Source organism: Bufo gargarizans, chromosome 7 (assembly GCF_014858855.1).
Source record: "Bufo gargarizans isolate SCDJY-AF-19 chromosome 7, ASM1485885v1, whole genome shotgun sequence".
NCBI lineage: Eukaryota > Metazoa > Chordata > Amphibia > Anura > Bufonidae > Bufo > Bufo gargarizans.
Window position 1 is genome coordinate 191,537,125 of NC_058086.1, and position 13,924 is coordinate 191,551,048.

The 13,924-nt window shown below is 42.1% G+C and overlaps 1 protein-coding gene across 2 annotated transcripts in view; it reads left to right on the forward strand.

Moving 5' to 3' along the window:
* Window positions 1–13,924, forward strand: part of PTPRG (protein tyrosine phosphatase receptor type G) — a 470,827-nt gene that overhangs the window by 445,989 nt on the left and 10,914 nt on the right. For both annotated transcript variants that reach the window (XM_044300597.1, XM_044300598.1), the window contains 2 exons: window positions 2,690–2,766; window positions 3,654–3,782. In XM_044300597.1, the coding sequence (XP_044156532.1) occupies window positions 2,690–2,766; window positions 3,654–3,782 (206 nt within the window). The remainder of the gene's footprint in view (window positions 1–2,689; window positions 2,767–3,653; window positions 3,783–13,924) is intronic.

Sequence of the window (13,924 nt, forward strand, 5' to 3'; positions counted from 1 at the left end):
GTAACGAGTCTCATATATGAGTTTCACCTTTTAAGTTGCATTACTGAAATAAATGACCTTTGCACAATATTCAAATTTTTCGAGTTTCACCTGTATATGTATGTGTAACGATCAGGTGTGTATGGCCATACATGCTTGTCGTCTCTACCACTGAACAGTTCTCCAGTTTGGAAGATCAGTCTTCCCCCCCCCCCCCCCCCCCCAACCATAATCTGATGCAGCGTGTTCACTTCTGGAACCCCAGCAATCAGCTGTAATCTTTTGGGAAACCCAGAAGCAAGTGTTCAGTTTCCCTGCAGTGCCACCGCAGGGTAAATGGAGTATTACACAATTCCCATTCTGATCAGTGGGCTGTCAATGTAATGCATGGACATATTGGGTCCTCCAGAGTAAGAAACGCTCTTTGTAGCCTCTCTTGAGGAAGATAAATCCCTTACATTTGACTGCTGCCATGATACTTGATGCTAGATTTCCTAGCAGGTAGTCTTATATTGTATGGGACTGTACAAAGACTAAGGTTACACAATCCCATGGTGTTTTGTGAAACGAATGTCAAATGGGAAAGTTGCGCCGCCTGCAACTTTTCACAGCCTCCATGTTTAGATAAAATTGCTCATACTGGGATAAGGTGGATTGGGAAATCAATGGATTTCTATGGTCCACAATAATACAGGCCAGTGGGGCTCATTTACAATACCAATCATAGCCCAGTTTTTAGGGGAAAAGGAACATTTTTCTAATCCTGGACAACCCCTTTAATGAAAAGGTAGGAGTATAGTTTTTTTTCATTGACCATTCCTTTTTTATGAAGTTTTTCTTTATAAAGGGCTTACCGCGCATCACTGGAGATATTAAATAACACTTGCGCTGCTCCACTCCTATGAAATCAAATATCTCTCTGCTTTTGGGTACAGTATATTGAGTTATGTATACTATGTTATTACAAGAGCCAGGCGGTATTTCTGAAAGAACATTGAGATAAGCAAGTTGTTCTGACTTGGGGGAAATTAGAAGTTGGAAAAAGCAAGCTCTCACTTTGTGTCGACTTAAATATCTGTATACAGAATATTTTATGATTTACTTACCGGTATATATCCCCAAATATTCCATAGATATTCACACCAGCTGGGACCAACTGTATAAGATTCTGGTGGTCCTACCAGTAGAGTACATTCAGTACTTGCTTCAGTCTTAAAGGGGTGGTTCACCTTTTGGGGGTGTTTGGTCAGATTGCCCGAATCCCGCCTGACCAGACCTGCTCCTTCGCTTCCCCACTGCCTGGCTAATGTCCCCCACTGTCAACATCCGCTTTGATGCCACTGCAGCCAATGACTGGCTGCAGAGGTGACCTGCCCCCTTGTGTCATGTTAATCGGTGACGTGATGCAAGGTGGTCAGGTCACCACTGCGGCCAGTCATTGCCTGCAGTAGCAGCATCAGAGCAGATGTTGACAGCAGGTGGACCTGATTGATGCGGCGAGGTAGCCAAGAATCCAAGACCTGGAGGAGACCAGGAACGATGCATTTGGACAGTCTTCAGACCTTTTCACATTTTGTTATGTTGCGGCCTCGTGCTACTATTTAAAAAATAATAATATTTTCCCCATAATTCTGCACGGAGTACCCCGTAATGAAAAAGTGAAAACAGAATGTAAAAAATCTGTACTAATATTGAAAACTAAAAACTGAAATCTTGCATTGACATAAATATTCAGACCCTTTACTCAGAACATAGTTGAAGCACCTTTGACACCGATTACAGCCTCCAGTCTTCTTGGGTATGATGCCACAAGGTTTGCATACCTGAATATGGGGATTTTCTGGCATTTTTTACTGCAGATCCTCTCAAGCTCTTTGAGGCTGGATGGGCCAGTGGGTTTACAGCCATTTTCAGCTCTCTCCAGAGATGTTCGATTGGATTCAAGTCAGGGCTCTAGCTGAGCTACTCAAGGACATTCACAGAGTTGTCCCTAAGCCACTCTTGTCTTGTCTTGTCTCTGTGCTTAGGGTCATTGTCTTGTTGGAAGGTGAACCTTCAGCCCAGTTGAAGGTGGACTTTAGTCAAGGTGTAGAAGCATCTCAAAGATCAAGAGAAATGGGAGGCTCTCGGTGCTAAATTTTTAAAGTGTCCATACAAAATTTGAGTTTTTCAGTTTTAATAAATTAGCAAAAAATGCTACAATTCTGTTTTCACTTTATCATTATGGGTTATTAGGTGCAGATTAATGGGGGGAAAACTAGATCTTTTTAAAATTTTAGCACAAGGAGCAATACAACAAAATGTAAAAAAAGTGAAAGGGTCTAAACAGACTTTCCGAATGCACTGTAAGTATGCTTTTCTTTGCTGGTTTGCCCATACATCCCAAAAAAGTGTTCAACCCCTTTAAAGGGTCAGTACAGCTTCTCCTGATTCCCCCATTTACATACACACTCTGTTTGGCCAAGAATGTGTTTCCAGTGGAGAGGGAGGAAAAAGGTGGTGCCAGAAACCTCTGGTGGAGAACTAAAGGATCAGGTGTTGAATTCAGCTGGAGGCCTCCCAGACATATCAGATCCTATGGTATGTTCAGTTGACAGTACTCTAGTGTGTATGGAGGGGGCTTTAGTTTGACAGTATTAGCTTGTATTGGGTGTGAGGTATATAGCCATATTTTTTACTTCCTTATGGTAATTTATTTCATCTTCTTCAGCTGAACGGGCAAGAGTGGGCCTAGCACCATTACCTGGAATGAAGGGAACAGATTATATAAACGCTTCTTATATCATGGTAAGAAATAGATTTATTGTTTCTTATTGCTAATATGATGGTGAGATTTAAAGGGATTGTCCTCTTTGGACAATACCATTTTGTTTGAAGGGTCTCTTGGTGATGAGCTGAGTGTCCTGCTACTTAGACCTCCAGCAAGCAGCTGTATTCAGTGTGAGAACCTGACAGAAATGGTTCGGTTACGTTACAGCACCCCTGCAGGGGAAGTGAGGTATTACAACCATCACCATTTAAAACAATGAGCTTCATGCAACGTATAGGAATGTTGGGTCCTCCAGAGAGATGATGCTCTTTGTAGAGCTTCTGTTTCTGTTTACACTGACAAAAAATAGACTTAACACGATTTAGGTGTGTAAAAAGTTTTTTTAAGCTATGATAAGATATAACAGTATATAAAAATAACCACAACTTACAAAACAAAGTAACTAACAGTCATTAAGCCGGGAACAAATGAGCGAGCTCTCCATCGGCCAGTTCCCATCATGGCACCTGGCTGACGCCCATATGATACAAAGAGAAGTGATGGTAGCATCTTACACTGATGATGTCATCAATGGAGCTAAGCACTTTTACATAGCTAGATGTTTTCTAGCCTCCTGGCCCATCCTAAAGGTCTTCAGCGTCTAGTACGCATGTACAGTTACTGCCTTACCAGGGATTAAAGGGGAAAGAACCACCTTGCTATGCACCAACAAATGATAATTTTAATGTGCAAAGAAGCGTTTAGTCATTTGTTGGTTGGTCATTTGGCACTTTTACCGGATGCAAAGATTGGGAATGAGCCTCCACTGTGGCGATCGTTCGCCCGATCATCTCCTTATGTAAAAGGCCCTTAACAGTAGATCACAATTCTTAAACTGTGTTAACGCTTTGCTTTTCACGCGCAGGGTTACCTACGAAGCAATGAGTTCATCATCACCCAGCACCCCATGCCACATACAACAAAAGACTTCTGGAGGATGATTTGGGATCATAATGCACAGATCATCGTCATGTTACCGGATAGCCAGAGCCTGGTAAGGACACATTATGGACATGCTAAAGTTTGTGTTTCAATACATTTCTAACCCAGTCCCGGACATAGCGGACCATGGTTGGGAAATTGGGAGCCGCACAATATAGGTCCCACTCTAACCACCCTGCCTGTATTCTAATATGTCGTTATAGGTCTTTAAAGGGGTAGTCCAGCCATAGCAATCAATCACTAGGACGTGTTGTCACTTGCTGATCAATAGGGGTCTGACCCAAGAACCTCCTCAGTGATCATTGAAGTATAAATGGTCAGAGATCCCTTTGGCATTTTCTCAAGGAGGTGCTCCCATAGTCTATATTGACACTGTGGAGCAGGTATATGAAACAGTTAAAAAAAAACACCTGACCATAGCAACCAATCACAACACCAGCTTTCATTTTTCTAGAGAACATTACAAAATGAAAGCTGTGCTCTGGTTGCCATCGGCAACAAAGGCAGTTTTTAGACTGTTTCATAAGGGTATGTTCACACACTGGGGGTAGAGTTATCAAAACTGGTGTAAAGGAAAACTGGCTTAGTTGCCCATAGCAACCAATCAGCTTTGACCTTTGGTAAATGAAAGGCGGAATCTGGTTGCTATGGGCAACTAAGCCGGTTCTACTCTACACCATTTTGATAAATTTCATTGCTGTTTTTTGCCATGGATTTTCCACAGCAAAAATGCCTGATAATAACTTTGCCTTTATTAAAATGAGAATAAAAGTTCTCCGTTACGTTGTTCTTGACTTAATACTTGGCGCTGCATCCGAAAATCATCAGACTATTGCAGCTTTTTTGATGCAACCAAACATAAGAGTATCCAACCGGGATAGTCTTTCTCAAAACGATCCCTCTGTGGAAGTTAGAGGTTTGGGCACATAATGAAATACCACCTTTATATATGGTCATAAAAAGGTTTATTATACTCAAGTGTATGTCAACCAGCATTGAAATAAAATGCATCCAGCCGTATAGATCTGCCCGACCTAGGTTTCGTCTATTTGCTTCTTCAGGGGCGAGTGTCCTGCCCTTCAAAGGGCGTGTATTTTATAGGGGTAGGACTTAACCGCTCCTCCCTTCATCGCCACCCACTGCAGTGGCAATCCCACATTTAAAACATCACAGTTACAAATAAAACTTATATGTAAAAAACATAAATACATAAAAATACATAGGGAGCACTCTTTCTCTCCTTTTCTATGTATTCCTACAAATCCTACTGGTCTTCGTAATCCCCATACTTAGAACTAATGACAGTCCCCTCATTCACCCTTTTCCGTTCATAAAACCAACACGTGATACGAGACAACCAATAAAGATCTGCACTGGAGAGGAATCCACCTTTACTCCCTTTCAGTTCGTACTTCATTCATAAATTGGTTGCGTGATCTATCTCGCTGAATTCAAACTCGCTTGTCCGCAGTGTTTATTAAAATGGGAATCGGGTAGACATTTCCACGCTGAGATTTGGAATCTGCTTTGTGAAAATGAAGAATGAGGGTATGTTTACCCAATGGATGGTGAAAACGCGCTGAAAAAAAAAATCTGCTGATTTTCTACACCGTTTTGGTGCATTTTTTTCAGCTTTCCATTTTTTTCAGTTTCCCATTTATTTCAATGGGAGAATCAGCGCAGATTTCGCTTTTTTTTTTTTTTGAGCACGGAAAGAAAGTAAGTTCTGCCTTCCATTGAAATGAGTGGGAGGCTTTTTAGAGGATTTTTTTTTTGTTGCTCAGATTCCGCACAGAAAACTCATGAAAAACAGCCCCCCAAAAAGTTGTGTGAACTGACCCCTAAGCATGTTCATTTTTAATGCTGTTTCTACGCATAAACCATGACCAGCAACTGCTCGTGGATGAACCCCATTGCATGGCGCTAAATTCATAGGAAATGACCTGAAATTCTGCAGCAGAGATCTGAAGGTCAGCCTTGGATTTCCGCCATGGATTCTGTGGCAAATACCCTGCAGATTTTTACGAGGTGTAATTCCTGCCATGTGCCCCCTAAATCTGCCTCAGTATGTTTTATCACGGGGGAGAAATACGGAAGACTGTCTAAAAGAAAAACTTTCCTTGTTGTCTATAGCAACCAATCACAACCCAGCTTTGATTTCATCTTCCGCTATTGGAAAATGAAAGCTGCACTGTGATTGGTTGCTATGGTTTACAAAGAGCCTTTCATTTTTGGACCGTTTTCATAAATCTTCTCCTTTTGAATTTTATGTAAATAACGTTTTCTTTACCTGCTGCTCATTTTCTCGCAGTCATTCAGAAGGGACTTTGACCTGACTGTGATAATTGAAATGTACAGTTATTGCTGGTAACCATTCATCATTATGACCCTTAGCAACCATACGACCCATAGCAACCAATCACAACCCAGCTTTCATTTCATCTTCCCCTATTGAAAAATAAAAGCTGCACAGTGAGTGGTTGCTATGGTTTACAAAGAGCCTTTAATTTTTGGACCGTTTTCATAAATCTTCTCTTTTTGAATTATATGTACGTAACTTTTTCATTACCCGCTGCTCATTTTCTCGCAGTCATTCAGGAGGGACTTTGACCTGACTGTGATAATTGAAATGTACAAATATTGCTGGTAACCATTCATTATTACGACCCTTAGCAACCATACGACCCCTAGCAACCAATCACAACCCAGCTTTCATTTCATCTTACCCCATTGAAAAATAGAAGCTGCACTGTGATTGGTTGCTATGGTTTACAAAGACTTTCATTTTTGGACCGTTTTCATAAATCTCCTTTTGAATTTTATGTACGTAACATTTTCATTACCTGCTGCTCATTTTCTTGCAGTCATTCAGGAGGGACTTTGACCTGACTGTGATAATTAAAATGTACAAATATTGCCGGTAACCATTCATCATTACGACCCTTCCGGGTCCACATAACCGTATCTCTTTGGCAGTTGTCATCCAGCAGGAACGACTTGTGTTTGAAGTGGCCAAGCAGTGGCTGTATATATTGTAATGATTAACCTCCGTGTATACAGTTGCCGTCCCCTCTTTGCCAAGAGTCTGTTGATGGGCAGGTTGTAAGGACAGGCGGCATCCGCTTATTTATCTTTAATTGTTCCAAATGAGATTTCCTTTGTCCGCTCCGAATGCAAATCTACTAATACGACAGGTAGACACAATTTACAACAGTAAATTACAGCAACATGAAGTTAGAGCTGCAATAAATAGACTCCTAGTAATTTATGTGGCGGAGGCTGTCATCATTAGGACGAGCTGGGAATTTGGCTGTCAGCTGCAGAATGCACTTATAAAAAAAATAATAATCTGCATTCACACGTCAAGCATCCTGAGAGTCGTATAATGCTATTAAAACTAGCATCATTATCAGTGGTGCAGTTCATGGTCTTATCCACACTGTGCAGCTTGTGTCCTACCATTTATCAATGAAACTAAACCCAAGATATCATTAGAAGACATTAGGTGAAGACATAGCCATGAATACCGCTTTAGTAGGTTTTTTTTTTTTTCCCTCCCCGTATAGGGTAGGATAGTATTAGATATGGCAATTGGTGGGTGTCCAAGCATTGTGACTGCCGCCGATGAATGCATTGGCACTAGCAAAGAGTTATGCCACTTCATACCCTGTGGACTCTGCTCCGCGCTCTCCAGAGGTCTGGAAAATAGTTAGCTGAGACAAAGGGGCATCGTATTTTTCTAGTCCCTGCCATTCTGTTCTGCTCTGGAGCCGGTACAGAGGATGGGTGTGGTAGTGACCCTGATAAAGTGTTGAGTCGCAGTTTGCTCCCGCAGGCTGTAGCTTCCTAGGGTTCGGTGCAGTGAATAAGTGATGTGAATGAACCAAGCAGAGATTACAGAGCAAAACATTTCTTTCTTTGCCGAGTGCAAAGACAAATAGCACCTCCAGCAGTAGTTTGTACAAAGTGCAATTTCTCCATCCAGATAATGGAGTATGATGACTTGCAGTGCTGCAGAAGAGGACAGACAGTAGTTTGCTAACTGACAATGTCTCTCTCTTGATTCCCTTCCTTATAACTGTACTCTGTGGCTGTAGGTGTCACTGTGTAATGCAGGCTTGTAGCTAAACCTCTCCAGAACTGTGGTGGTGGTGTCTTAACAAGTTTCCCCTCACCTTGCAGAGGAGTCTGTATAGTGTGTTTGCTTGATCACTCTGCTGACACAAATACGCCGTCGTTTTTGGTAAGATCAGTGAGACTATGGAACTCTCTCTGCCTGAGAAGGTGGTGATGGTGAATTCACTAAAAGAGTTCAAGAAGGGCCTGGATGTATTTTTGGAGTGTAATAATATTACAGGTTATAGTTACTAGAGATGGGTCGTTGATCCAGGGAGTTATTCTGATTGCCTGATTGGAGTTGGGAAGAATTTTTTTCCCATAAAGTAAGGAAAATTGGCTTCTACCTCAGAGGTTTTTTTTGCCTTCCTCTGGAACCTGCAGGATAACAGGCCGAACTGGATGGATGTCTTTTTTCAGCCTTATAAACTATGTTACTATGTTTACAGATCTTCTTTAGACTGGGAACCTGCAGGATCTCTGGGGCAGTGTTCCTCTTAGACGAGCTGCCTCTGGGGTCCTCATGGCCTAGAGAAGCAGGTGGAGGATCGCAGGGTCCCTCACTCCTAACTCTCCTTTTTAACTCCTCTAACTAGCTCTGCCCCTCTCTTGGCAGTAGGTTGAGACAGCCCACTCAAACCAATGGGATGTTGAGTTCCATTCCTCTTATCAAACACTGCAAACTGTACCCCACCTGCTGGTGACCAAGGTGTATAGCATGACATTATATTACATTAAATTGCATTACACAACAAAAAGTTTACAATAGCAGTACCACCAGGTCTGGAATACTACAAGTCTGACCATTGTCACCTCTCACAGCCTCCAATGGGATTTTTTTTTTTTACTGACAACTGTTGGAGAGAGCGGAGTAAAACTTTAATGCCACTTAAGCTTTGTTATAGGCAGGGGTCACAGATTCCACTGATGAGTCTTGAGAATATACCTTAATTGTATGCCATTTATACCTTTCATGAGACACAAGGTACGCCTGCATGTTCAGGGTTTGTTGTGCAGTTTCTGAAGCCAAAACAAGGGGTGGATTCAAGCAAATAAGTCATAATTTCTCCTCAATACTTTTTCTCCTTTTATGTTTGGAAGAGGCTTCAAGTGTCCTTATGACAACACTATGGCCTGATGTTCACATGGTCATCACGTTGATCCTTGTCCTTCTCTTGTGCCCTGAGCTGCAGGATCATTCCATGTCTGGACAGATTATCACTGTGACTTTGCTAAATGATATTGAAATTGAGAGAGGGAAGAGAATGCTAAAGTCCATGTTCTCTTTTTGTAATAATGTCACAGGATTTACCCCTGTAACTTGGATGCTAGTTGCACTTGTGCATTAGCTAAACCCAGGACATAGTGAGCCAAGATCCTAATGGATCCTGGCTCCTTCACCTAAGCCCCAGGCTTTCACTGGCAGCCAAGCTTCATGGATAATGGCAAGCAAGAGAGAGGAAATATTTCCAAATGAGCCTTGCATCACTTAGTAGTGATGTTTTTACTGTTCAAAGAACCACAAGGGTCAAAGGAAATGTTAACTGACCCTTTGAAATTCATATCCTATAATCAAACTCATATGTCTGATATTTCTTTGCACTTTGGCAAAAAAAATCTCTCTTAAGGCATAGCAGAGTGAGAGCACAAGTTGAAACTGGTATCTTGGCAAAATTCACAAATCAAGTATATAGGGATAATACTGGATTAGCAAAACATGGTTGCTTTCTACCAAAAATAACTTTATGGCAACTGAGCTCAACCCATGGACAGTTGCGGTGCCGATTCGATCACGTCTTCTAAAACAGGATTCAAAATGGTGGGCATCCCATCCTCCCCATAACAATGAGGGGTGGCACTCTTATCTTGGGCAGAAGAAAAGCAACTTTACAGATTGCAACGGTTCAGGATTTTTGACACCAGCCATGTCTTATAATGTGAAGATTGAGAATAATAGTCCTAAAGACTGTAACGTTTGGAAGTGCCTACCTCAGAATATCTCCGCACAGTAGGTTTAATCGGCAGAACATGACAATTTTTCAGATTCAGAGCTTTAATTTATCCATGTGGTCTCCTGTTGTGAGAGCCTGAAAACATGCACATTTCAAGGTGTATTATTTTATGACCAGAGCTGAGCGCTTCTTATTTCTCCGCAGGAAGAAGGTAAAATCATTTTTCTTGGATAAAGAATTTAAGCACAATTTTAAAGCAATATAATCTCATTTTACCACGGGCAGAAAAAACATAGAAACCAAAATGTTCCTGTAGAACAAAGAAGACGAATAATAGTGATAGAGGGAGAAAGGTGTACAGAGTCAGCGCGCCTTAGTGTTGTGATACATGTACTAATGTCTCGATTGGTGCCTCACTGTATAAGCATGTACTCTTTGAAAGGCAGAAAGGAGGGGGTTAACAGTGAGGTGGTCAGATTGTCTCAATCTGGTAGTTATGATATTGCCATCAAAGGGGTTTGACCCCATTTGAATCTTTTGTGCCCTTCCCTCCTCTTTTTGTTAAATTGCCTTTGTAGCTTTTCTTGGCCTCTTGGAGTCAATATGCCCTCGGTCAACCGGTTCTGGGCATAGGATCCCAATGGCAGCTTTGATGGTGAGGTTATGAATATCTGCGTTAGATAATAGTGATGTCGTAAGAAGAGCCAAGCTGGAAACTTTTGGTCACCTAGTTCTGCTGGTATCTACTCAATGTAGCCTACCGGGTCCTGTTAAAGAGTAGGTTAGGTTTAGGACATGGATTTCTCAAAGGGGTTTTCCAGGCTCCTGATTTTGATTACCTATCCTTAGGATAGATTATTAATATTTGATCGGTGAGGGTCCGACACCTTGAACCTTCACCAATCAGATGTTCCCTTCAGCCTCTGGTGTTGGAAGTAGCACTTTGAATAGAAGAGGAAGCACAGCTCCATTCAGAGTGTAGTGGCCGTGTTGGGTTAGTGCAGCTCAGCTTTATTGAATAGAATGGGAACGGATCTGCAGTAACCCAGTATGACCACTACACTTTGATCGGGCTGTGTTTCCTGTTCCATTAACAGTGCTCCAGAGGCTGAAGGTAACAGCAGATTGGTGGGGTTGCAGGGTGTCAGACCCCACCAATTAAATATTAATGACCTATCCTGAGGATAGGTCATCAATATTAGGGGCCTGGAAAATCCCTTTGAGAAATCCAAGTTCTAATGTCAACTTACTCTTGGCGGAATCCAGCAGGCTACCAACAGTACTAGGTGACCAAAACTTTCCAAGTGACAAACATTCATTTAAAGTGAAGCCCCACCTCTTGGCAAGTTTTCCCCAATTAAGCTGAGCATAAATATTTATTCAGTAATACAAAAATATTAGTCATAATGTTTTTTATTTTATTAAAAAACAAAACTTAGTCTCAGACCATCAGCAAGGGCTCTTGTTTTTGCTTTTCAATTCTGAACCAGCACATTTCCTGCACATCCAGGTGCAGGGAGAACTCATTTTCTGATTGTCTTTTGGCACCTGACTAGAATGAGCTGCGCCTTATTATGTGTAAACCGATGCCCCCAGCCCGAAACTACAGCAGTAACATGGGAAATCTGGATGACTGCCCAGTTGACCACGCAGATGTTATCCCCATTTTCTTGAATAGGGTTGTCAGTAATAAACCAGCCCTTCCAGATGCATGGTAGGGCATGTTGACATAACTAGCTACCCACACCTTTATTAGTGACCAAAATTGAGAGCTGTTTAATTGGCAGAACCCATTTGGTGGTGGGCAGTTATTTGTTTCTTCAGAGTTGGGGGCTGAGCAGCACCTCGTTTGCTCGAATGCCCCTAGTTAGAAACTACAGTAGTGTCCTGGAAAATTTGGCTGACTGCCTATTTAGCTCCACTGATATTTACCCCACTTTCTTGAATGGGTTTGTCATTGTTAGACCATTACCATCCAGACACGTGATGGGATATGCTGCGAGGATAGGATCCTTCCCACTTCTTACTAAATGGGTATGTCCATCTCAGACATTGATGGCACACTGCTAGTATCTACTAAACAGGGCCCCTGAAGTGAAGGAGAGCACATCATGACCCGGGTGCTCTCCATTCATTGCTACGGGAGTTCCGAAAATAGCAAAGTGAGCTCTGCTATTTTTGGAAGTCCCATAGCGGTGCATGGAGAGCACCCTGTGCAAGTGCGCCCGCCGCTCCATTCACCACTAATGGGACTACTGGAAATAGCCATGTCGGGGCTCAGCCATTTTCAGAACTTCCATAGCAGTGAAAGAAGGGTAGCTGTGCATGCGTGGCTGCTCTCTGTATACTTTGGGGACCCTGTTCTCGAGATAGGAGTGGATCCCAGAGGTAGGACCCACACCTATAAGACATTGATGGCATATCCTAGCTGGTGGGCTCAGAGTTTATTTAGACCTATATAATAAAGGCACCCTGTCCCTCCCCGTTAGTGTCGTTGTTACACACTGTTTTTTAATCTTTTGATCCGTTCATTTTTTGAATTCCTTAAACAAGTACTTGAGTAAATTCCAGGTGTTCGGCTGGAGATGCATAAACCGCTAAATATCACGGAGGCACTTTCCATGTGTAGGTCTATTTAACCGAAATTAAACCCTGCATAAAATGCTCTTAGTGCCCCACAGTGAGCATTACAAGCGTCTTCTAGTCATGAACTGCAATTAAGTGCGTGTAATAGGTGTTCAATGGAGTCTTGCTTAAAGTACGAGCAGATGACCTTTTAATAGGAATATGGGGAGACGACATTAATGTGAAATCACTTGGACGATTGTTCTAGATTAACTCAACACAGCAATTCCTGCTCTTACCGCGGCCGGATAATCCCGTAAAGGAGGTAAAAATCACTGATGCCGATTAAATGCTCTCAGGGTGTGAAATACAAAAAAGCCCCATCCTGAGCACCTGGGACCAGAATTCTACTGTAGGTTTATGTAGAATCCTTGAAGACCAAATAAACCCCATTTTCACAAGAGGTTTGTTTGTGACACAGAATACTTAAGTCTCTGTAGCCACTTGTAAGAGAAGCAGCTGCAGTAATAGCTGTAGAAAGTGGTAAAATACACAAAATAGCAATAAGTAGGGGAAATATAGTAAAGATGTCCTTCATGAGGAGCATGCAGTCATGGAGCTTAAATGGTCATTTACACCTAAAGAGGATCTGCACACAATAATGCAGCATAAAAGCTATATCTTTTGAGATGGATCCTTTGAAAGTTAACACGTTTTGAATGTGTTATCTATTTCCATGCTTTTAATGGATCCATCATAAAGATGGGGGCACTGAAGCTGGAACTAACCTCGTGCTTTCCATGTCCCCCAGATTTGTTCTGTCGGGGTTCCTAGAGAGATCTGAGCTATTGCAATTTTGCACTAATGCGTTTCAGATCATCTGGTCATACATGTAGTGTTGAGGGGAACACATCCATATCACTTTATTGCCTGCACAGGTCCATGTTTGTACTTGAAGCTGGATATACACCTAGACCAGGGTTTCTCAACTCCGGTCCTCGGGACCCACCTACCGGTCATGTTTTTAGGATTTCCTTAGTATTGAGCAAGTGATATAATTAGTGTCCATGCATCAGGACTTGCCACAGGTATTCATTCTGTGGGATATTTTCAAATCCTGACCGGTAGGTGGGTCCCGAGGACCGGAGTTCAGAAACCCTGACCTAGACAGATAGAGGACTGCAGGCAGAAGCATAGCTTAGGGGTTGCCTCATCTCAGACAATGGGGGCATATCGCTATGTGCCATTGTGCCACATCTACTATGTGCCACTTTTAAGAGGGGCTTTTGGACCTCTTCAGGATTTATATTCCAGGTATGGCTGCCAGTTCTGAATCCCTTTCTAAGTAATACTACATTATTCTGAAAGAGTAACACATTCCCAAACCGTTAAATGACAACTTTAGCGCTGCTACATCTAAGGGTCAGTTGACACGGCTGATTTCTAAAATACACGTGTAAAAAAATCAGCGCTGAATCCAAGCAGATTTTTCTGCTTCAAAATCAGACGTGTTTTTTAATGTATATTTTTCTCCTTCCTATTAATTACAAAGGGGAAAACT